This window comes from Scyliorhinus canicula, chromosome 9 (assembly GCF_902713615.1).
Source record: "Scyliorhinus canicula chromosome 9, sScyCan1.1, whole genome shotgun sequence".
NCBI lineage: Eukaryota > Metazoa > Chordata > Chondrichthyes > Carcharhiniformes > Scyliorhinidae > Scyliorhinus > Scyliorhinus canicula.
In genome coordinates this window covers 139,722,406-139,748,204 of record NC_052154.1, presented here as the reverse complement: position 1 = coordinate 139,748,204, position 25,799 = coordinate 139,722,406, and the positions used below count along the sequence as shown (strand labels likewise).

At 44.0% G+C, this 25,799-nt stretch overlaps 1 protein-coding gene across 7 annotated transcripts; it reads left to right on the top strand.

The window, feature by feature from the left end:
- Positions 1–237: 237 nt before the first annotated feature.
- On the top strand, positions 238–25,141 carry gatd1 (glutamine amidotransferase like class 1 domain containing 1). 7 transcript variants are annotated; one of them, XR_005461904.1, is made up of 8 exons: positions 238–402; positions 5,192–5,268; positions 6,070–6,175; positions 7,017–7,124; positions 15,763–15,857; positions 18,753–18,846; positions 21,395–21,469; positions 24,400–25,141. XR_005461904.1 is itself a non-coding variant. In XM_038807708.1 (8 exons), exons 1-8 carry the CDS (start codon positions 354–356, stop codon positions 24,479–24,481), a joined length of 723 nt encoding a protein of 240 aa, XP_038663636.1. In that variant the 5' UTR covers positions 238–353; the 3' UTR covers positions 24,482–25,141. The 7 variants fall into 7 exon arrangements, 5 of the variants coding, with proteins under 5 accessions (XP_038663636.1, XP_038663637.1, XP_038663638.1 ...); XR_005461903.1 differs by having other exon boundaries at positions 24,366–25,141; XM_038807708.1 differs by having other exon boundaries at positions 21,358–21,469.
- Positions 25,142–25,799: the final 658 nt, after the last annotated feature.

Here is a 25,799-nt window from a genome sequence, read left to right as displayed (position 1 = left end):
GGCGCACTGGGGAAGGGTGTGGGCTGCGCACGAGACCGGGGGACGCGTTTTGGCAGCGCACGGGGGCGGGGCAGGGGAAGGGTTTGGCAGCGCACGGGGGCGGGGCAGGGGAAGGGTTTGGCAGCGCACGGGGGCGGGGCAGGGGAAGGGTTTGGCAGCGCACGGGGGCGGGGCAGGGGAGGGGAAGGGTTTGGCAGCGCACGGGGGCGGGGCAGGGGAGGGGAAGGGTTTGGCAGCGCACGGGGGCGGGGCAGGGGAAGGGTTTGGCGGCGCACTGTCTCCCAATCCGGGTGGATCAAGTTGGTGTTGTCGATGTGTTTGTTCCTTACGCCTCTTCCTCGGTACCCAGCCGCATGTCTGCCAAACCCAGCCTCCTGATTGTCCTCAGCGCTGCTGCTGAAGGTAGGCATGTGTAACCCTGGTTCTGCAGCCGGGGAAGCGAAGCCCCAAGTGTCTCAGCCGACGTTTGGTACATTTTTTCACAGTAACTCCATTGCAGTGTTAATGTAAGCCTACTTGTGACAATAATAAAGATTATTATTATTGATTCTGGTCACTGGTTGTGCTGCAAATTTCATTGCAAGGAAAGAAATTGCATTTGCTGATCCTGCTGTCACTGAATAACATTGTCTAAAGGTGGAAATCACGACTGGATATATCTCTAAATAAGTTGTCATTACTTTTTTGGAAATAGACGGTTAAATTACTTGTCGAAGTGAACATTATTATATGATGCTGGACAGTGAGTGTTGCCAGACTATTTAACTGCGGAAGGTATTGGACTCTTGCAGTTGAAAAAAAGGCCAGTAAGCTCTGTGCCTGCACTTTACTGGAACTATCATAGAATCCTTACAGTGTGGAAGGATGCCATTTGGCCCATTGATTTTTTTATCGACCCTCTGAAAGAGCACATAACCCCACCTAAGTTTTAGGCAATTTCGGCAACCTTTCGATGCTGAGGAGCAATTTAGCATGGTCAATCCTCCAAATCTGCACATCTTTGAACTGTGAGGGGAAACTGGAATACCCGCAGGAAACCCATGCAGACAAGTAGAAGCATGCTGCCTCACGGTAGCATGTTGGTTAGCATCAATGCTTCACAGCTCCAGGGTCCCAGGTTCGATTCCCGGCTGGGTCACTGTCTGTGTGGAGTCTGCACGTCCTCCCCGTGTGCGCGTGGGTTTCCTCCGGGTGCTCCGGTTTCCTCCCACAGTCCAAAGATGTGCGGGTTAGGTGGATTAGCCATGCTAAATTGCCCGTAGTGTAAGGTTAATGGGGGGATTGTTGGGTTACGGGTATACGGGTTACGTGGGTTTAAGTAGGGTGATCATTGTTCGGCACAACATCGAGGGCCGAAGGGCCTGTTCTGTGCTGTACTGTTCTATGATTCTATGATTCTATAAGTGCAAGCTCCACACAGACAGCGACCCAAGGTTAGAATTGATCCCAGGTCCATCATGCTGTATCCAATTAGTCCCACATTTCACCATAACCCTATAAATGTTTACTTGCATTTAAGTAACTAGCTAATTCTGTTGGTGCCTAACATTTAGGAGTATGTATTTTCCAATAATGTTTTCTGGATAGCAACTAGTCAGAGATTGGCTATTTTTTATTTTTTATTCCCAGGCCCCTGCAGACCAGGAGTGCTGATGTCAATTGTCATTTCCCCTCACTGTTGCAGTCAGTTAACTTGACCCACACCTGGGGTAGAATCTGTAACTTCATGGTCTGTATGATTAATATGCTGAGTGGTTCATTTATTGACTGAGCTACTCTATTATTGTGTTAGGACTATGGGAACAGGAGTAGGCCATTTAGTTCCTCTAGTCTCTTCCACTATTCTTTGAAATCATTACTGATCTGAGACCAAACTCCACTTAACTATATCTATCTTGTATACCTTTTGTTAATCTATTGATCTCGGTTTGAAAATTAGCAATTAATCTAACTTTAATCTGTTTGCAGGAGAGAGTTCCAAACTTCTCCCACCTTTTGTCTGTAGACTTTCTTCCTAGCTTCACACCTGAAAATCTGGCTGCAATTTTTAATCTATGCCTCCCAATCCTAAATTCCTCAACTATTGGTGATCATCTTTCTTCATCTATCCTTCATCTATTTTCTGTGTTCCCCTTAATATCTTGAAAACTTCCCTCTAACTTTATAAATCCAAGGAAATGTAAGCCTAGTCTGTGTAATATCGCCTTGTAAATTAAACCCTGTAGTTCAGGTAATGTTCTGGTAAATCTATGCTGCACTCTCTCCAAGGCCAATATTGTATATCCTTAAGCTGTGATGCCTGGAACTGCTCACAGTACTTCAGGTGTTGTCTAGCCTGGGCTTTGTAATTCTGAAGCATGACTTCTATTGAATTGTCCTCCAGATATAAAGGTTTCTGGCAATGTTTTGTGATCAATATGGAATGCACTAAATCCACTTTGAGTTCATGTGTTAGAACCCAATGATTGTTTTAAAAGTTCTCCTATTTCATTTATTCATTTGTAAGTCATTTTATAAAAATAAATGTTTGTAGGTTTATACCATGTTTTGGAATGCAACAGTTTTATCCCCCCATTCTTGCCTTTGTCAGTTCAGTTCATAGACATGTTTTTGCTTTTTAGTACTTCACGGTATGCATTCTTGTTCTTTTATTTCTGCAAAACTATATTTTCAAGGAAGTGTTACACTATACTGGATCGGTTACTTTGGTTACAATGCAGAAGAAGGCCATTTGGCCCATTGTGTCAGTGCTGGCTCTCCAAAGGAACCATTTACTTGGCACCTTCCTTTATTGGGCTACTTCCATAGGCAAGACTTAAGTTTCACATCTACTGCGCCTTTGATTGCCAAGTATGTAGATAACTTTGTGACATTGGGGATGGAATAGGTTTTTACCGTGTATATTTATGATATGTTATATCATGGTCCCTAACTTGATTTTGGAAGGTGATTGGAATATATATGCCACTTCGCTGTGGCTTAAATTATAAACAGCAACACTGCTTTATTAAACTGATAATGGATATGTAAATCAAAGCAACGACCCTCTTTGCAATAAACTAAGTGCTTTTGAAGTCACTATTGTAGGGAGATGCAGCAGCCAATTTGCACACCGATATCAGCAGCAAGAAGTCCAGTCACACTTCTGGGATTTAAAAAATTAAAGTAAAAGATTTATAAACAAGAAAAGAAGATTACAATTACACAATTAAAATAGCCTATTACAATCCCAGACCAGATGCCAACAGTGGCTAGGATACTGGATCGAAACCCTAATATTTTAGTTTATTTGTAAGACTGTGCAGAATGAATGATTCGCTCCAGGAATGATTGCAAAAAGGACTAAGGCTTGGGTATTTTTAAACAAAACTTTATTATGAATATAACTTTTTTTACTTTACACCCAAAAAGAACAGCTTAAAATTACCCCATAAACACGATTACTCAATTTCCCATTAAACAACAAGAAAAGAAACATACAGCTCTCGATCTATCTTACTGTGGGAGAATTGTGGACTCAGCATCAGGCAGATCAGAATTCAACTATTCAACTTCCCTCTCCAAAGTTTCTCCAAAAACTGCTTCGAAAGCTTTTCAAAATGTCCCTCTGCCTTCCGTGGCTGCAAAACAGAATTAATTTTACAAAAACTAGACCAGTGTAGTCAAACACGCTGTCTAACCCCAGGCTTTTAACCCTTAAATTGCTGAATACTTTATTCCTAAAGTCTTCCAGTCGTCACATTTCACAGACACCCCCCCCCCCCCCCCAAAAGACTGCCTACTTGGTCCGATCCACAAATAAACACCTTCCAGATGGTCAGATCCACAAATAACCACCTTACTGGTAGCACTCCCCTATAGATATTTAACTATAAAAATCCAGTAATATTGCCCAAGGCAAACTGCTGTGACTTTTATAAAGACATACCACATGATCTCTCAAACTGGTGAACCAGGTCCAATTATCCTTCCCCATTCCCACTCTGCTGTGGAAATTTAAAGCCTTCAGAAACAAGACTACAAGACTGGTTTTCACAGCCCAATAGCTTTCTGGCTTGACTGGATGGATGGCTGATGCAAACTGCTCCTTCTCACAATCCAGATCTATTTCGAGGAGATTTTCCTCACACATCCAACACCAAATCAACTCAATGACTGGAACTATCTGGCTGTTCACACCAACAGGAACCTCTGGTCCCGATAACAATGCCCCCGCCCCCTCCCAACTTCATGAGTTTCCTGGCATAGAGGGGTGCATTCAGGTGAACCCTGTTGACAATACAGGACCAGAGGATCCTGCTGCCGACCAATGGCAGACCATTTCCACGGTGGGGTTTGTCGAAAATCCCACCCAATATCTCTCCTTAAATACCCTTTCTACCTTTCATCTATGATTTAATTGTCCTCAACATTTCTTTGAACTCAGAAATTTCCAAACATAAAAATCTTTCATGTTTTTCTGCGGCCTCCACTTTTGGGTCAAATAAAATTTAATAACCTTCCCTTATTTACTTATGAAACTTTTATAAGTTATAGAAGTTCCTTACTCTCCTTTGAAATTTAACAGCTGGAAAAAGGTCCCTACATATCTTCTAATGAAAATTTTTGATCCAATCTGTTGTACCTCAAACCCACCATAATATCTCATTACAAATGCACAAGCCTAATACTCTATCCTTTCATGTCTTAAACGTCCCAGATAACCTTTTCCCAGCTTAATTAAATTATTGATACACACACAGAGCCAGGCACACCACCTTCTTCTCAGAATCGCACAAGATTAGATTCCCCAAAAATATTTTAAAAGTCCATTCTGACACTATGCTAGCACCCCTATGGCAAATTAGTCTTGATCCTGTTCCTATGAGGTGTGGCTTCAGGGCAGTCCACTCCATCTATCAGTGTTCTGTTCCAATAAAGCCTTTAATGTTACTTTATTTTTTGCAGTTATGGAAATTATTGCCAACTTTTGATAAGTTGCTAAATTCACTCTTATCCTTTGCTCTTTCCCTATGTACTGAGAAGCAGATTAATCTTTTAATGTATTGAATGGTAATGACAAAGCAGAATACTGTTACTTCAATCATTTTACACTCGTCTATATGGGAATGTGATGAGTATAGATGTTACTGGGAAGTGATTGTACTGAACTCTTTTTTTATTTAGCTTCTCTTGCTCTCTTGTCCCCCAGGTGTATCTGCACAATCCTTTTATCACTCCTATACACAATGTAGCACAGCTTTTAACCTCCAGATCGCTACTCCAGGGGTAAGTGCCAGTGACATACCTTTTTACTGAGTTACTGTATATTTTTACAATGCATGTAGGAATAAAAATTTTGTATGACTAAGCAGTCTGCACCTAATCTGCGTTGGAATGAGGAAGGAAGACATGTTGAAAGATAAAGGTATGCGAACACCCACAATCTATATCTCTATTGGGAACTTCCTGATTACAAAACCTTGCTTCCCATTGTCATGTCTTTAAGTTTAAAGTTTGCCATCATGTGAGTGTAAATCTCTCACACTTCAAATATACCCTCTTGAAATGGGTTTATTTTTAATGTCCCAGCTTTTCAGTCTGTACTGCAGAGAACCCAGGCTCCGACCAACTCCATTTCTTAACTTCCCAATTGCCATTGGTTGTTGTAATAAACCATAGAATCCAGACATTAGTTAAAGATAAAGACAGAATACATGACTTTAAAATGAGGACTTGTGTCTGCATGTTCTGTTCCAATCCTTCAGATCTATTAAACTCTGTTTACGTGAAGACTACACTTCCGCCGTATAATGTCAGGAATATCAGCTAAAATTGTTTTTTTTAATTTGTGTTGGATGTGCTGTTTAGATTCGACGTCAAAACCTACAATGCTAGGACTATGTTTTTGGCATCTCATATAATGTATTGAATTAAATATTTAATAAGCACCGTCAGTGAATATTCTATTTGCCTTTGCCTTGACCTTCAGGACTTTACATTTTCCTCCATTTGTGAAGCATAGCTCTGATCCAAGCCAGTCCGCACCTATTTGATGAGAAAGGCCTTATCTGTTTGTGTGTGTAATAGGGAAAGCCGATGGATTTTGTGGGGCTGGATGAGAATAACATACGCTGGATCCAGGACTTCCGTATGAAACCATATGCGAACCCGGCTAAGCTGGAGTCAATTGATGGTAGGAACCTTGTCCACAATGAAATGCAGTGCTTGGTATATTTAAAGTACAGAAGATAATTAAGAATATCAGCTCTCTAGGTGTTAGTTGTTATTTATGCTTATTTTTGGAGGTTGGGATTAAATAGTTATCCTGCGATTTATAGAATGAAATTTAGGTTTATATTCCGTTTGCATTCAGAGTAATGGGTGTCATACATTGTGGTGCAGAAGGATGTGAGTGCCTTTAAAACCTGGGCTGATTTAATTGATGATGTGAATGTAAAGTGTGTTTTAATTACAGTAAATAGTTTACACAGCACCCCACATCAACTCCTACATATTTCTGTAGCTAATTCTGACAGTTTGCTGTCCAGGTATTCCAGTTTTATACTAAAAATTCCAGGAGCAGGAACAGACTGAGGAAGAGTGAGCACAATATAAAAGGGGGTCGGGGAGGAGACGGATGTCTGAAATGTAAGCAGTACAAAGAACAAGAGAGGGTCAGAATGAGACTCAAAATAGAGGTACTAATAATGCCCCGGTGATTTGTGCAGTTTCTCTTTATAGTAAATCACGTATGCTAAGTTTAACATCTTCTGTTTTACATAGTACAGTGATGATGTGGAGATGCCGGCGACTGGGGTGAGCACAGTAAGAAGTCTTACAACACCAGGTTAAAGTCCAACAGGTTTGTTTCAAATCACTAGGAGGAGCAAGCTCCGAAAGCTAGTGATTTGAAACAAACCTGTTGGGCTTTAACCTCGTGTTGTAAGATTTCTCATAGTACAGTGAGACAGTTGTACGCATAAACTAAAATGTTTTGATAGCTTCCTATGAAATTACCTATTTTATGTCTCTAGGTGCGAGGTACAATGCTATCCTGATTCCTAACTGTCCTGGTGCTATGGTAGACCTTGCAACCAGTGGATATCTGGCCAAGATTCTCCAGCATTTCTGCGCTGAGACAAGTGAGTAATTTATTCAAAATTGTACTATAGATTTATGCTGGAGGTTGAATGATAATATACCTAATTGTTATTTATAGTGTTTCGAGTTGTGGGTTTTGCAATGAATGTTTGAGGAAAATCTAATCTCCAGTCTGTGCTGAGTGAGCAAATCTCCGAACAGTAATTGGGGTGCAAAAGTTATCCATTGGCACTTCTTTGTTCAGTGAAGTCAAATCAAGACCATATTCTTGCCCAGATTGCTATCCCGTCACCCTGGAGCCTGGTTCACAACAAAGGATTGGACTTTATTGTAATGACAATGCCTGTTGTCGAAAAGTTTACACAAGAAGAATAAACACTTGTTGAAAGATACTGGTGAACCTCTGACCCATGTGAAAATACAGCCTATTAAGCTGAGCTTCGAACAGAACAGTGAAGGGTATTTCTTTAGTGCCATCCTCATGAAGAGGACTGTCATGGAGCACAGAATGACAGAGAGCAGCAGGTTAGAAATTAAGGAGGGCATTAATCGATAGAGAAATTTTAAAAGAAACAGGAGTAAAATGGTGATGTGGTTTTGGAAATGGTTTCTGTGAGCAGGAGAATGAACAATCGGCCTCCGATTATAGAATGTCTACAGACAGAATCGGGAACCTGAAGCAGAAACTATTTGCTTGGCATTTGTTGCAGAAAGATTATTCAAATAAAGTGAAATGTGACTGAGTAGACTTGAAGAAGTTTGAAGGACCAGAAGTGAACGTGATGGAGAATAGAGAACCAGGGGCATTCAGCAGGAATGGATGTGTGTGGTTTTGTGCCAGGAAAGACTCGTGCTACTGTCCTTTTTCTTCACTTTTTAGGATTTGGGTTTAGCTTCTACCTGAAATAATGTAATCCCCACCTGTAGTCTACTAGCCATATATAGCAATTATCGAGCTAGATGCACTCAATGTTCCTTCACTTATGGTGATGAGAATGATGAATATAAGTACATGAAAACCTGAAGAGGAATCCAGATGAAAAGCCTAGTTTTGATTATGAATGTTCTTTTGGACCTGGGGACGGCTAAGGGGCATGCTTAATGGTAGGACTTAGAATTTTGATATTAAAAGTGTGCATCCTAGTCGATTTTTAAAAAGTATTTAACAAGAAATGAAAATTTCCTCTTCTGCATCCTACCTCTTCAATTATTTTCAAACCCATATCAGCCATTACTCACCTTCCACCTATCCCGTGCAAGCATTTTGTTCCTTCAGTGCACTTCCAAGTTCTTGATGCTCTTTCTCTTCCCACTCCCTTTCATTGCCTGAACTTTTGCTGTTGTTTCTTTTATTGTGATTCGTAATATAGCTGTTGCCAACTATCATTTTGTCTAAGATGTTAAAGGCCCTGTCTGCTCATTCAAGTGGGCATTTAAATTTTCCGCAGCACTATATTGAAAAAAGAATATGGCGTTCTTCTGTTGGATTGTTCATTCCACTGCTGCTTGTAGAACATTACTGCTGACCTCCATGTTGCTGCATATATATTACTGGCCTACTCCTGCCAGTCCTTTTGTATAATGGCTGTTACTTTTACCTACATAAGAACTGTCATTGTCTGGTGAAAATAATTTGTTTATTAAAATGTGAATCTGATAATGAAGTACAAACTTGGGAGGTTTTTCTTAGAACCAGATTGAGATAGCTCACGATCTGTTCAGGGCTATCATTGGCAAGAGGCGGTCTCACATTTAAGTTACTGATGAATGTTTATTGAAAGTAATATTGCTGAATGACTAATTTCTGTAAATTAATGCACAGAAGTAAGTAGAAGGAAGGGGGAATTAACTTATATAGTATTGCATACACTGATATTAAAAGAACACAATATTTGGCTATTTTTCCTTTTGGACCATTGATTGGACCCGGCTTTTGCAGCTTCTATTTTCTTTTTTTTGAAAATAATTTTTATTGAAAAATTTTGAATTTACACAACAACATCAAACCATACTAAAATACCAACGATAACAGTAATAACAACAATCATAAACCTTTGCCCCTCCTCAATGAACAACCCAACATATTAACAACAACTTAAGTTAACCCAGTGTTAAGTTACATAACCGTAGCCAAAAAAAATATAGAAACTATAGTTAGGAGCACCCCCCCCCCCCCCTTGCTCTCGCTCTCGCTCTCTCGCTCTCGCTCTTTCCCCCCCCCCCCTCCGCACCTGGTTTGACCCTGGATCCAACCACCCTCGACACCATCCCCGCCACCCCCTTCCAGAATTCTTCCAGTGCCGGACATGCCCAGAACATATGGGCATGATTCGCTGGACTCCCCGAACACCGAACACCTGGTGCACCTGTCCTCACCCCCAAAGAACCTACTCATCCTAGTCCCGGACATGTGGGCCCAGTGCAGCACCTTAAATTGGATGAGGCTAAGCCTCGCACATGAAGAGGAAGAGTTGACTCTCTCCAAGGCATCCGCCCAAGTCCCGTCCTCTATCTGCTCCCCAAGTTCCCCTTCCCATTTAGCCTTCAGCTCCTCCACTGACGACTCTTCCACCTCCTGCATTACCTGATAGATGTCAGACACCTTCCCCTCTCCGACCCACACCCCCGAAAGCACTCTGTCCATTGTCCCCCGCGAGGGCAGCAAAGGGAATCCCTCTACCTGTCGCCCAGCAAACGCCTTTACCTGCAAGTATCTGAACATGTTCCCTTGGGGAAGCCCAAATTTATCTTCCAGTTCCCCCAGGCCCGCAAACATCCCGCCAATAAACTGGTCCCTCAATTTACTGATGCCCACCCTTTGCCACCCCCTAAATCCCCTATCCTTGTTCCCTGGGATGAACCAATGATTGCCACCCAGTGGAGCCTCCATCGAGCCCCCTGTTTCCCCCCTATGCCGTCTCCACTGTCCCCAATTCTTAAGGTCGCCGCCACCACCGGGCTCGTGGTAAACCCCTTAGGGGAGAGCGGCAGCGGCGCCGTTACCATGGCACCCAGGCTCGTACCTCTACATGATGCCATCTCCATTCTTTTCCACGCCGCCCCTCCCCCCTCCATCACCCATTTACGCACCATTGACACATTGGCCGCCCAATAGTACCCCAAAAGGTTGGGCAGCGCCAGCCCGCCTCGATCCCTACCTCGCTCCAGGAAAACCCTCTTCACTCTCTGAGTCCCATGTGCCCACACAAAGCTCAAGATACTGCTAGTCACTCTCCTAAAGGAGGCCTTGGGGATAAAGATGGGCAGGCACTGAAAGAGGAACAAGAACCTCGGAAGCACCGTCATTTTGACGGACTGCACCCTCCCCGCCAACGACAATGGCAACATGTCCCAACTTTTGAACTCCTCCTCCGTTTGATCTACAAGTCTGGTGAAATTATGTTTGTGAAGAATCCCCCAGTCCCTGGCCACCTGCACCCCCAGGTACCTAAAACTCTCCCCTGCCCGCCTAAGCGGGAGCCTACCAATTCCTTCCTTCTGGTCTCCAGGGTGCACCACAAACCCCTCACTCTTGCCTAAATTTAGTTTATAACCTGAAAAGGTCCCAAACTCAGCTAGTAGTTCCATCACCCCCGGCATCCCTCCCACTGGGTCCGCCACATGCAGTAACAGGTCATCGGCATACGACAACACCCTATGTTCCTCCCCACCTCGCACTAAACCTCTCCACCTCTCTGAATCCCTCAACGCCATCGCCAGCGGCTCGATTGCCAATGCAAACAACAAGGGGGACGGGGCAACCCTGCCTGGTCCCTCGGTAAAGCCGGAAGTACTCCGACCTCCTCCCATTCGTGGCCACGCACGCCATCGGGGCCTCATATAGCAGCCTCACCCATCTAATAAAACCTTCACCAAATCCAAACCTCCCTAACACCTCCCATAAGTACCCCCACTCCACTCTATCGAAGGCCTTCTCCGCATCCAGCGCCACCACTATCTCTGCCTCCCCCTCAATCGCCGGCATCATGATGACATTCAACAATCTCCGCACATTCGTGTTCAGCTGCCTTCCCTTCACAAAACCTGTCTGGTGCTCGTGTACAACCCCTGGCACACAGTCCTCTATCCTGGTGGCCAGGATTTTTGCCAGCACCTTGGCATCTACGTTGAGGAGAGATATGGGCCTGTATGAACCACACTGCTGGGGGTCCTTGTCCCTCTTTAAGATTAACGAGATCAGCGCCCGCGACATCGTCGGGGCAAAGTCCCCCCTTCCCACGCCTCATTAAGTGTCCGCACCAGTAAGGGGCCCACTAGGTCCACAAACATAGAACAGTACAGCACAGAACAGGCCCTTCGGCCCTCAATGTTGTGCCGAGCTATGATCACCCTACTCAAACCCACGTATCCACCCTATACCCGTAACCCAACAACCCCCCCTCCTTAACCTTACTTTTATTAGGACACTACGGGCAATTTAGCATGGCTAATCCACCTAACCCGCACATCTTTGGACTGTGGGAGGAAACCGGAGCACCCGGAGGAAACCCACGCACACAGGGGGAGGACGTGCAGACTCCACACAGACAGTGACCCAGCCGGGAATCGAACCTGGGACCCTGGAGCTGTGAAGCATTTATGCTAACCACCATGCTACCCTGCTGCCTTTTATAAAATTCCACCGGGAACCCATCCGGCCCCGGTGCCTTCCCTGACTGCATCTGCCCAATCCCCTTAACTAGCTCCTCCAGCTCAATCGGCGCACCCAACCCCTCCACCTTCTCCTCCTGCACCTTTTGGAAAGAAAGCCTGTCGAGGAACTTCTTCATTCCCCTCCTCTCCCCCGTTGGCTCCGACCGGTACAGTTCCCCGTAAAAGTCCTTGAAGATCTCATTCACCTCTACCCCCTTCCGCACCACATTCCCACTCTTGTCTCTCACTCCAGCAATTTCCTTTGCCGCATCCTATTCGCCTTTTCACCATGTTCGTACACTGCCCCTTGTGCTTTCCTCCACTGTGCCTCCGCCTTTCTAGTGGTCAGCAAATCAAATTTAGCCTGCAGGCTGCGCCTCTCCCCCAACAGTCCCTCCTCTGGTGCCTCTGCGTACCTCCTGTCTACCTCCAGCATCCTTCCCACCAGTCTATCCCTCTCGCTCCTCTCCCTGTGTGCCCGGATGGATATCAGCTCCCACGAATCACTGCTTTCAGGGCTTCCCAGATCACCCCCACCTGAATCTCCCCCGTATCATTCACCTCGAGGTACCCCTCAATACTTGCCCGGACCCTCCTACACACCTCCTCCTCCGCTAACAACCCCACATCCAACCGCCACAACGGGCGCTGGTCCCGCACCTCCCCCATCTCCAACTCCATCCAATGCGGAGCGTGGTCGGAGATTGCAATGGCCGAATACTCGGCTTCCTCCACTCTCTGAATCAGTCCTCTACTCACCACGAAGAAGTCTATCCGAGAGTAGACCCTATGTACATGGGAGAAGAAAGAGTACTCCCTTGCCCTCGGCCTCACAAACCTCCATGGATCCACCCACCCATCTGGTCCATAAACCCTGTCAGTACCTTGGCTGCCGCCGGCCTCCTACCCGTCCTAGAGCTGGACCGATCCAGTGAAGGATCCAACACCGTATTGAAGTCCCCCCTCCATGATCAGACCTCCCGCCTCTAGATCAGGGACCCGTCCCAACATACGCCTCATAAAGCCCGCGTCGTCCCAATTTGGGGCATGCACACTAGCAAGTACCACCTTCTCTCCTTGTAGCCTGCCCCTAACCATAACATACCTACCCCCCTTATCCGCCACCACCTCCGATACCTCAAACGACACATTTTTCCCCACCAGAATCGCCACTCCCCGGTTCTTCACATCCAACCCAGAGTGGAAAACCTGCCCCACCCATCCCTTCCTCAGACGGACCTGGTCCGCCACCTTCAGGTGGGTCTCCTGAAGCATTGCCACATCTGCCTTTAGCCCCCTCAGATGAGCAAGTACCCTCGACCACTTCACCGGCCCATTCAATCCTCTCGCATTCCAGGTGACCAATCGGATCAGAGGACGTGTGTCCCCCTCCCCCCCCCCCCCCCCCCCCCCCCCCCCCCCCCCCCCCCTCCCTCCCCCGTCGACTAGCCATAGCCCGTCGACTGCCCGCCCCAGGCCAGCACCCTCTGCCCGACCCAGTCCCCACAGCGACAAAACCTCACCTCTGTCCCCCTGGCCCCCACCAGCTCCTTCCTGACCCTGCCAGCAGCAACCCGGTATTCCCCTTCTCCCCCCCCCCCCATGGCTAGGAACCCTCCTAGCCGCGAACCGTCCTCCGTTGTACTTCCGTGGGTCAGCTAACTTCTGCTGACCCCGGAAACTCCCGCCAAAAACCCAACTCCTCCCAAAGTGGGATCATCCCCCATCCTATCCCTCCTCCAGGCACCGCTCCAGTGCGGGGAAGAACCAGTAAGGCCCCGCCTCCCCCCATCATCGTCTCCACCCCCCAGTCCCGCAGCGCGGGAAACCGGAGGAAAGCCCGCGCTTTTGCACTGCCCCTCCACACCCTTCTGATGCAGCGCCCAAATACCAGCCCCACTCCATACCCCAACCCGACATAGAATACAACAAACCCCCCCCAACCCTCCCCGCAAGATATAATACTCAAACAATGCCCCACAGCAAAAAACATAACAGAACAACACCCCCATAAATAGCTATATCAAAATTGTAAAAGTACAGAAAATGAGAACACAGCAACAGCAGAATCCAGCAATAAAGTATTACAACCGACCCCGCAACCCCCAACCCCTAGTTCAAGTCCAGTTTCTCCGTCCGCACGAAGGCCCACGCCTCCTCCGGGGAATCGAAATAATAATGCCGGTCCGAATAAGCTACCCACAGACGCGTAGGCTGCAACATTCCGAACTTAATCTTCTTCTTGTAAAGCACCTCTTTCACCGATTAAACCCGGACCGCCACTTAGCCACCTCCGCACTCCAATCCTGGTAGATCCGTACTACCCCATTCTCCCAGTTGCTGCTCTTCACCCTCTTGGCCCAGCGCAGCACACACTCCCGATCACTGAACCGGTGGAACCTCACCAACACCGCACGCGGGGGTTCATTCTCCGTAGGCCTCCTGGCCAGTACTCTGTGTGCTCCCTCTAGCTCCAAGGGCAGATGGAAAGACCCGGCCCCCACTAGCGAGTTCAGCATCGCAGCCGCGTAGGTTGTCAGGTCTGACTCCTCCAGCCCCTCCGCAAGGGCCAAGATCCGCAGATTTTTCTGCCTCATGCGGTGATCAAGTTCCTCGAAGCGGTCCTGCCACTTCTTGTGGAGCGCCTCGTGTCCCTCTACCTTACTCATGAGGATCCCGGCCTCTTCCTCTCGTTCAGTGGCCTGCGTCTGCAGCTCCTTGATGGCAGCACCCTGGGTCGTCTGAATCTCCGAGAGCCTTTGTCCGTTTCCTGCAGAGAGCTCAGTACCTCAGCCTTGAAGTCTGCAAAACAGCGCAGGAAAGCAGCATGTTGCTCCAGGGCCCACTGCTTCCACTACTCTGGAGCTCCGCCGGCCGCCATCTTGGATTCCTTCCCCGTGTTTTCTGGGGTGCTGCTGCCGTTTTTTCCCCCTTTCCACTCCGAGTTCGAGTCATGAATGTGTTGTTCCTCGAGTCTTAACAAAGCTCGTAGTCTCAAATGTGGAAAAGATGCTTTATTGTGAATTTGTTCTCTCTTCAGAGCTTTACCTACGGCTACCTCAAATGCTACTGTGTCCTGCTACCAGTTCTGCCTTCCGTGAAGTGTGTCCTCACTTCCTGTCCCGGTCTATTTATATGGCTCTCCCGTGCTCCCTCTAGTGTTTGCTCAGTTGTATTGCATCTAGTTAACTTGTGATCACCACAATGAAGTGCGGGGAAAGTAAATCAGCACACCTTCTCCCACCGGGAGACATCGAAAAATTTCCGTTTTGGGCTCTAAAAAGAGCCGAAAAGTCCGTTTGAAACGGGAGCTCCCAAATGTGCGGCTTCCTACGTCATCGCCGCCACCGGAAGTCGCAGCTTCTATTTTCAATTGAAACTTGAGTTACAGGTTTTCGATCCGATAGACTCTCGCCTCTTCTGTTAGCTTCTTCCCACATTTACATTGGATAAAAGCAAATTACTGTGGATGCTGGAATCTGAAATAAAAGAGAAAATGCTGGAAAATCTCAGCAGGTCTGGCAGCATCTATAGGGAGAGAAAAGAGCTTTGACATAGAGTCATCGGACTTGAAACGTTAGCTCTTTTCTCTCCCGACAGATGCTGCCTGACCTGCTGAGATTTTCCAGCATTTTCTCTTTTGTCCCACTTTTACACATTCTTCAATTTTCTGATCGTCTTTTGAGCATATTACGTATCTGTCCTCTTGTTTTAAAAAAAATAAATATCTGCTTCCCCTTTGTTTTGACTGTATTTCAATATTTGTTTATTTTTCATTCTTTACATTTTGATGAAAGGCTGTAGCTCGATATGTTAACTTGTCTATTCTGTATTTGCAACGATTTTTTTTAAACAGACCAGTACATTATAAAAACAGGTGGCTGTGCGCTGCACAATCTCCCCGAAACAGCAAAAGACATTTGAATTGAATCTATTTTGAAAGACCAGTTAAATCCTGATTACTATAATTAGGAAGGAATTTTTATTGACCCGTGCTTAATTTTGTTTCACTTGTCTAAATTGCAGAACCAATTTGTGTGGTGGGACATGGAGTTTCTGCTTTGTGCTGTGCTACAAACCAGGACAAGTCGTGGATATTCCAGGGATACAGTGTCACTGGAGTAAGTGCTCAGTTTAAATGTACGTTATATAAGAAAACAAGGTTCCTTCACTAGCACCTTCCAAACCGGCAACCTCTGCCATGTAGAATGACATTGGCAGGAGATATGCATGGCAACGCCATCACCTGCAAGTTCCCCTCCAAGCCCCACACCATCTTGATTTGGAAATATATCGCTAGCCAGAATTGCTGACATCCCACAAATGATTTAATAACTAACTGCTGTAGCTTTAGTTAAACTCTTACTGGTTGTGCGTGATAGAAGGATTTACAGCACAGAATGAGACTATTTGGCCCAAGATCTTAATGCTAACTGTGATGACACCCTGGTCTTGTGACGGTCAATTCCAGCCCCACTTGACCCGGAGTCGTAACACAGGTGAATTTAGATTTATTTTAAAATACTCAAGTTCCTTGGTTGAGCCCCAAAATCTACAGTTATCACGTTTGTAAGTTTAAAACACAAGTAACCTTTTATTATATACAGTATTATAATTAAACCAAACAATATAAGAGAGGAAAGGGAAATAAACTATTAATAAACATAAAAGGGTAAGGATCCCTGATGCACTGGGATTTCTTCCAGTCCAGTCAATGTCTTTCTGAAGATCAGACTTTCGTTTTGGTGGTACTTCCATCTAGGCTTGATGGTTTTCTCTGCAATGTTGTCTATTTTCTGTGCAGACTTAGCATCATTTCATATTCACAGCAAAGGGTGTGCCAGGCACTCTCTGCTTTCAGAACAATAAAGCCGTTCTTTCACTTCAGCAAGCACGAGAGCGTTCCTTTCACTTCCAAGGTCTGAATACTTCTGCTCAGTTCTCTCGGAAAGTAATTGCTGACTGTTGTCAGGCACAACACTGTCCCTAGTCAACCCACCAGCTCTCAGTTATCCAATCAAACCGACGCCCTGCACAACCTGGTTCTTAAGATTGATTTGGTGATTCCTCTCATTCAAAACCTGAGAACACAGTGTCTTGGCAAGTATGCTGTTTACGTTGAGTCTTCTGCTTAATGGCACATCCTGATTATGGGACCACAAACAAAAATTATAAAACAAATGAGATAGCATGAAGGCCGCTTGACCAACAAAGAACCATCTAATCTCATCTCACCTTCCAGCTCTTGGTCCATAGCCCTGTTGGCCTGCTGCCTCTATCACCCTTTCAAGCAATGAGTTCCAGACCCCACTCCTCCATCTTTGATTCGTGACCCCAGGTTATTGACCTTTCTGCTAACCAAAATAGATTCTTCCTGTTTGTTCCATCATACCGCTTCAATTCCATCTCATCTCAGCCTGCTTTGGCCCAAAGAAATAATTCAACATAGCATTGATTTAACATAGGGTTTACAGTGCTGAAGGAGGCCATTCGGCCCATCGAGTCTGCACCAGCCCTTGGAAAGAGCACCCTACCAAAGCCGACACTTCCACCCTAACCCAGTAACCTCACTTAACCGTTTTGGACACTAAGGGCAATTTAGCATGGCCAATCCACCTAACCCGCACATTTTTGGACTGAGGGAGGAAACCGGAGCACCCGGAGAAACCCACGTAGACACGGGGAGAACGCGCAGACTCCACACAGACAGTGACCTTAGCCGGGAATCGAACCTGGGACACTGGAGCTGTGAAGCAACTGTGTTAACCACTATGCTACCGTGCTTCCCCAACCTATCTCACTTTTTTCTCTCATAGATAAACCACTTCATTCCTGGCAACATTCTCATAAATCTCTTCTGTACTCTCTCTTGTTTGATTACAGCCTTTCTGTAATGTGGTGACGTGAATTCTATGAAGTACTCCAGCCTAACTAGTTTAAGCTCCCTGCTCTTCTACTATAGGCTTCAGCCAATAAATATCCCATATGCCTTCAGTTGTCTGCTTGTCCTGCTACCTTAAGGGATTTGTAGAGACACACTCAAAAGGTTCCTTTGTTCTTTTACCCTTTCCAATTTCCTACTGTTTACTATGTATTCTGTTGCTTTGTTTTTCCTCCCCAAATGCATTACCTGACAATTCTCTGAAGTGAACTCCATTTGCTACTAACCAATCCACCTGACCAGTCCATTGATATCTTCCTGCATTTCACAGCTTTCGTCTTCACCATCAATCACACAGCCAATTTGATATCATTAGCAAACTTCTGAATTATGTCTCCTACATTTAAGTCTAAATTGTTGGTACTTAACCATGAGTAGAAAGAGATTTGGTACTGAACCCTGGGATCGTCTCTAAAAACAGTCTCCCAGTCAGGAAAACACCTGTTGACCATAACCCTTTTCTTTCAGTCATTTGATCAATTTTGGACCCAACTTGGCACTTTCCCTTGGGCGTTTAATTTATTGATGAATTTATTGATCAGTCTACCATGTGTTACCTTAAAAGCCTAACATTTATGTAAACAACATCACTGCTAAATCTCCATGGCCTTGATTTCGCATTTTGTCAAAGACCATCTGAGAAATGCTATTTTGAGCAGGCAATTTTGCTGATCTCTGAAACTCCTGCAAAAATTCCAGGCATATATATTTTTTAAAACTTGATGATATTTTGTAAGTCTTTTGATAAATAAGCTGCATTTAATTACTCTTAACTGACTGTGCCATGCAGAAGGTGGGCTAAACAGCTGGCTTGTAATGCAGAACAGGGCCAGCAGTGCGGGTTCAATTCCCATACTGGCCTCCCAAACAGGTGCCAGAATGTGGCGACTAGGGGCTTTTCACAGTAACTTAATTGAAGCTTACTTGTGACAATAAGCTATTATTATTATTATATTGCTGATTTAGCTACAATTCTGTTCATAGTGCTGATCATTTCGAAAGATGATGATTTGGCCGAAGATGAACTATTGCAATTTATTTTAACAAATGGATAATTGACCATTTCTCTTCACAGCCCTCTGTCTTTGAGCTAGTGAGGAGGAAAGATTTTGCAAACCTTCCAGTTATTGTGGAGGATTTTGTGAAGGACTCTGGAGCCACCTTTAGTGGTAGGTCGTTTTTGGCTCCATGTTGGCCCAGTGATTGTAACTAAGGGACCTTCTGGCTTCCTTTCCATCTAAAAGAAAGTTTCTGGTTCGTGCAAATCTTCTGTAAAAGCTTCAAACCCGTGTCTATTTAACTGAATGTTGCGTTCCTGTGAGTCCAAGCTGCTATAAATTGAACTTTTATACTGTTAACAGCAGGATATGTGACATGATGCTATGGGAAAATAATGATTAGAAAGTAGGCGTGACCTACTTTTGTCTTACTCTTTAATACATTGATTCTGGAATCTCCAGTTTTCAATATTAAATACTAGTTGGAATTTTGACTTTATTGATATGGTGAAGTTATACCTAACCAAGTTTGGTGTGTTGCACCACCACCAATGGGTTTCATTCTCATTTTGTCATCCCCTCCCCCATCCTCTCTGACACCTCTGATTATCCCAACACTTCCATATTTTTCTCAGGCCATATGATTTATCCAAATTTGATGATAGATAAAGTTGTTGCTCAAGCCAGAGGTTTCCCTTACGGCTTTGTTCATTGAATGTGTCACTCTTGTGTTATTAAGCCTTACCATCCAGAAGATCTGTGCTCTGTACTGAATTAGCTGACCTTGGCTAGGACAGCAGCAAGAGCTGCTTGATCACTGTCCAGGTGGCTCTTCCTGGAAGGTAAGAGTAAGGATATAAGATAGAAATGGGTTGGGTAAAGTGTGATGCTGACAATGCTTCATTAAAGAACCGTCCATCAGGCAACACCGCAGATGGTGGCAATGAGAATAGAACTGCACCATAGCATAAAGTCAACTCCTTTAAGAAAGAACAGGAAAAAATGGATTGGTTTCATAAACAAATAATAAAACAGCTAATCTCAGTATCTGACATAGAGTCGTAGATGTTTACAGCATGGAAACCGGCCCCACTGGTCCATGCCACCCAGTTTCTATCACTAAGCTAGTCCCACTTGCCTGCATTTGGCCCATATCCCTATTCACCCACCCTACCCATGTAACTGTCTAACTGTTTTTTAAAAGGACAAAATTGTACCCGCCTCTACCACTGCATCTGGCAGCCCGTTCCAGATGCTCGCCACCCTCTGTGTGAAGAAATTTCCCCTCTGGTTTCTTTTCTCCTCTCTCCTCCCACCGTAAACCTATGTCCTCTAGTTCTAGACTCCTCTACCTTTGGGAAAAGATGTCGACAGATAATGAGATGCTCCTCATTATTTTATAGACCTCTATAAGATAACCCCTAAGCCTCCTACGCTTCAGGGGAAAAAGTCCCAGCCTCTCCTTATAACTCAGACCATCAAGTCCTGGTAGCATCCTCGTAAATCTCTTCTGCACACTTCCTAGTTTAACAATATCCTTCCTATAATAGGGTGACCAGAACTGAACACAATATTCCATGTGTGGTCTTACCAATGTCTTGTATAACTTCAGCAAGACGTCCCAACTCCTGGATTCAATATTCTGACCAATAAAACCTAGCATGCTGAATGCCTTCTTCACCATCCTCTCCACCTTCAATGACCTATGAACCTGTATTCCTAGATCTCTATGTTCTGTAACTGCCCCCAACTCCCTATCATTAACTGAATAGGTCCGGCCCTGATTTGATCTACCAAAATGCATCACCTCACATTTATCCAAATTAAACTCCATCTGCCATTCATTGGCCCAATTGGTCAAGATCCTGTTGCAATCTTATATAACCTTCTTCACTATCCACTATGCCACCAATCTTGGTGTCATCTGCAAACTTACTAACCATGGCTTCTACATTCTCATCCAAATTATTTATATATATAGATATATATCTATATATATAGATATAGATATAGATATATATATAGATATAGATATATATAGATATATCTCACAAATAACAGTGGACCCAGCACTGATCCCTGAGGCACACCGCTAGTCACAGGCCTACAGTTTGTAAAACAACCCTCCACAACCACCCTTTGGCTTTGGTCGCCAAGCTAATTTTGTGTCCAATTAGCTGCCTCGCCCTGGATTCCATGAGATTTAATTTTTTGCAACAATCTACCACGTGGTACCTTGTCGGCCTTTCTTTCAAAAGACCTAAAATGATCAATATGAAATCTCTTGACACAGACTGCAGACACACAATCTTCGAATCAAGTCATGACTAATTATCTGCCCTTTAAGAATTTGGAAGAAACCACAGGGATATTGTCTGTTCTTTTTTAAATAAATTTAGAGTGCCCAATTCTTTTTTTTCCAATTAAGGGGTAATTTAGTGTGGCCAATTCACCTACCCTGCACATCTTTCTGGGGGTGAGACTGACGCAAACACGGGAAGAATGTGCAAACTCCACACAGACAGTGACCTGAGGCCGGGATCGAATCTGGGTCCTCGGTGCCGTGAGGCAGCAGTGCTATCCACCGCACCCCCATACCACCCGGACATTGTCTGTCTGAGGGTTGAATGCTATTTCTGAACCTTGAGTGTCATTACAATGTCTATGTCTCTTTATTTTTAGCTAGTAAACCTGATACTGTACATGTCGTGTTTGACAGGCACCTTATAACTGGACAGAATGACCAATCTACTCTCACTGCCATCCAGAACCTCATTCTTTGCTGTAATGCAAGGTGAGAAATTATTTGAGAATCAACTAATGCAGAGTTTTATCCATTGACAGAAGAGGCTGCTTAGTAACTCAAGTAGTAGAATGTTGGATTCCCATGTTGAAACCCTGGGTATAAATAACATTGCTGATATTAGCCAATTCTTGACCAGGCTGTTAGATGAATGTTTTCTGACAGGAGAGTAATTAATTTGCATTCTCCCGTTGATCCATTGGAAATGATTGTGTTCAGTGAGGCAGTTATGTCTATTTTTCACTGAGACATTGTACCACTGAACACAAAATAATTACACATGTGGAAGATGTTTGGCACATTAATGGTTATGCATTCATGTCCTGTGATCTCCCATTGGAACCTTCAAATATTTCTTAAATTATTCCAGGGTTTTACCTCTGCCATGCTACCCAGAAGTCCTTTCCATATATTAATCGTTATTTATGATAGCAACATCTTCCAGATGTTTGTCTTAACTTTGCCTTTTATTAGTCTGAATTTGTTTCCACTTGTCCTAGAAGCACAATTCATTTTGAAATATTTTGAAGTTCACCTCGGCCTCCTTACAACAGCATTCCAATTTGTAATTTCTGAATAGCCACATCGATATTAATTACCCCTCTTAGTTTGGTAAGAGTATCAATTTTCATTGAATTTATGAATCCAGTCCTTTGATGTAAATTCGAATCAGTAGTGATCCCAATATACGTTCCTGGACACCTTAATCAGCACCAACCCCCCCATGCACATCCTAATTTAGGTCCTCTGGCAAGTACCCACAGTTTTCCATCCTTTAGCCAATTTCCATTCATAAGTATGCCCTGAATTCCCACAGCTTGAGACTTAACTGGTAGCTTTTGTCTGTTGAACTTTGTTGAATTCCATTTAGATGACTGGGTGCACATCATAGGACTTTCTTTTCAGTCTGCATCGAATGTCACTTTGAAGGAAATCAAAGGGGTTGGCCGGCAGTATTTCCCTTCCGAATCTGTTTACTAGATTATTAGTGTACAGATAATGTGATGATTGGTTTCATTATTTTACACTTTATTGAAGTAAGGTTAATGATCTGTTTGTAGCTGCTTAGTTACCATTTAAGTAATTTTGTACAACATTTCTCATCCATTGATAACCATCTCAGTGTTCATTTGCTTCAACATCTCTCTTCCTCTCTGTGTACTCTGAGATTAATGCCATTCCCAAATGATATATGTCTTTTTAAACCTGTCTGTCTTAGCAAGGAGACTTGCTAATGTATTTGAATACTTGGACAAAGAGTGACCACGGCAAAATCTTTGAAGACAAATTCTTGTTGGAGAGTGATAGCACCCATGCAACACTGCCACCATGCTAAGTGGAACAGACTAAAGGCAGATCCAGGAACTCCAAACTGGGCATTCATAAGGTTGCATTGATCAACAGCACATAATCATACACAGCCATAATCTGTAAATTCATGGCCCAATAAATCCCACATTACTGCATCACCATCAAGCTAGAAGACCAAGACTAATTTAGAAGTGGAGAATGTCGAAGGAAATGCCAAGAGCAGAACCAGGCATACCTTAGAATAAGGTATAAACCTGATGAAACCGTAACCATAGGCTACCTGCTTGTTAAACTCCAAGAATAAGTAGGCTATAGAGTATAGACAATGTCACAAAAACATACTTAATGTCAAATAATGATTTTTAATGCATGGGCTGGAAACCCAAGTTGAACTTTTATAAATAGAGGCTCTACCCAATTTGCATCATTGTACCCTCCACATTCCAATCCATTGAGATGGAGACACCACATCTGCAAAGACCCATCAAAGGCAATGGCTTCAGGAGCATATGAGTGAGCCACACATCTTGTCCCCATTAACAAGGCATCAAGGCAATCACCTGGAACATGGGTTCCCAGACATGAACCCATCAAGCTACAATGAGATTACTCTTTAAACCCAATCACTTGAACAACTGGACCTTGGCTGAGAAAAGCATTCCCAATATGAACTGATTAAGTTACTGGGGGAATACACTGGTAACGGCCATGTTTGAATCACTGGGGTGACAGTCATGCATGAGGCCCACTTTGTGAGTTTAAGCTTCTGCTTTTTCTTCAGTAAGAGGACAAGCAGCTGAGACACTGACGAGAGAAGATCCGAGTGAGAGCCATTACTTCCTCCCCCTCTCCAAACAAAATTACAAGCTTTCAAATCCTTTTTTCTGACTATTACCAGCCAGCAGTAGACAGAAACTTCTTGAAGGAAGTCAACTGCCTTTAGGAGCATAACCAAATCAGCTGTCTACATCTTTAAAATTGCTGCAGCATCAGGGCCACCGTCGCAAGAATACAGAGTGCAGCCTGAAAGTCACCCACCTCCACAGACTCTACACTCCTTTTATTCTGAACTGTAATTTAATTAATCTATCCCCATTCTGTAATCTAATTGTGTGTGTGTGAACTTTGACTGTGGGTGTGTTCGAAAGGTGAAGCATATTCGTTTTTATTTAGACCACGTTAAGTACAATAAAACTAACCTCTAGTAAACTGAAGGAAACCTGTCCAATTGGCTCTTTTATGATCTCAGCATACAAACCATTAAACACTCACTGAATTGGCAAGTTTTCAGCCCCTCCTCACCTGTAACAACAGCTAACCAGTAAGCAATAGACAGCTGAATAAACCCACAACAAATACATTAGAGCAGAGCTCCATAGCCCTCCTACATCCAGTGGTAGGCAATGCGCACTTACCAGAATAGAATCAAAAACAAGGGTAAGTATCAAAGTGGCATTAGCGTTTTCATATTAAAACCGTTAGTTCAGCAGAAAGTGTTCTTGTAATTGATTTTAGATAGTTAAAAGATGCATGTCTTGATTTCCCAAATCTTTTTGAACTTTTACTTTACCTCCAGGAAATGATTGCACTTTATTTCATGATCGTATTAGGACTCGGCCGCTTGATGAACTGCAATTGCACAATATCCCAACTCTCACATCCCAAAGTAAAAGCAAGAAATCGGCAAACTGAAGGAAAAAGCTGACCCTGAAGAGTACCTCAGTCATGCTGAAGACGCTGACCAAACATTTGACTTTCAAGTGCACGTCTTTGCACACACACAGAATTGTCAACTTCTTTTGATAAATCCGATTGAGCAACAAAAAAGACGTGTCTTACTAATGTTGAGCCTGCTTGTATTAACTGTGACCAAATAAATGTCTTGAATTAAGTAAATTGTATACTGGCACTTTCTGCAGATTAACTATAGCAATATGAACATTTTATAGGATGTAAATATGGGGGAGTAATACTGTACACAAGAAAATGGCAGTATGAGCAGACTTTAAAAAATGAGTTTTAATTTCAGAAGTTGTATTGGCCCTCCTAGATTGCTTGAAATGTTACCAATATAAATAGCAACATAGTAAGGGTGCCACTCTGGAGTTTCCTAATTCTTGGAAACCACATCATGATTATACATGCCTAAATCTGTGACATGGTAGCCTGGGGTCAAGTAATTTTAAAGCAGCACTCTGATTAGGTTGAAATGATACATCTGTACAATTTACCATGGAACAGTGCTGTTTGATAGCTGTGAACTGGACTAACAGTGAGGGAGATCTGAATTTAGAGGTATGCTAGTAAGAAATGGCTTGTACACACAAATATGAATAAAAAATGATTACCCATCCTCGGTGTAATTGAGGTTTGTAAGATTATTATATTTTCAACAAAGTGGGTCATGCACACGAGAATACGGAGAGGTGTGGATAAAATGAAGGATCTTGGAGTGAATGTCCACAAATCCCTGAAGGTAGCAGGACTGGTTGATAAGCTGGTTAAGAAAGCATACAGAACTCTTTCATTTATTAGCTGGGTCATAGATATAATGTTTTGCTGGAGCTTTATAAAACATTGATTAGGCCACAAGCGTACTGTGTGCAGATGTGGTCACCTCATTACAGAAAGGATGGAATTGCATTAGAGTGGGTACAGAGGAGATTTACGAGGATGTTACTAGAACTGGAAAATTGCAGCGATGAGGAAAGGTTAGACAGACCGGCATTGTTCTCCTTGGAACAGAGGAGTCTGAGGGGAGATTTGATTGAGATGTACAAAATTGATTTACAGTCATCGTTAGAAAGATTAGAAGAGAGATGAGGAAAACCTTTCACATCCAGAGGGTTGTGGGAGTTTGGAACTCGATGTTTGAAAAGGCAGTATATGGAGAAACCCTTAACTCAATTTTAAAGGTATTGGGATATGCACCCAAATGTCATAACCCGCAGCATGATGGACTAAATGCTGGAAATGGGATTAGCTGTCTTTCGGCTGGTATAATAATGAT

Bases quoted from the DNA above. Each gene is read 5' to 3' on its own strand.
- gatd1 (XM_038807708.1), top strand. From the start codon at position 354: ATGTCTGCCAAACCCAGCCTCCTGATTGTCCTCAGCGCTGCTGCTGAA. The intron at 403-5,191 runs GTAGGCATGTGT...CTTGTCCCCCAG, and splicing joins CCTCAGCGCTGCTGCTGAAG to GTGTATCTGCACAATCCTTT. The intron at 7,125-15,762 runs GTGAGTAATTTA...TCTAAATTGCAG, and splicing joins GCATTTCTGCGCTGAGACAA to AACCAATTTGTGTGGTGGGA.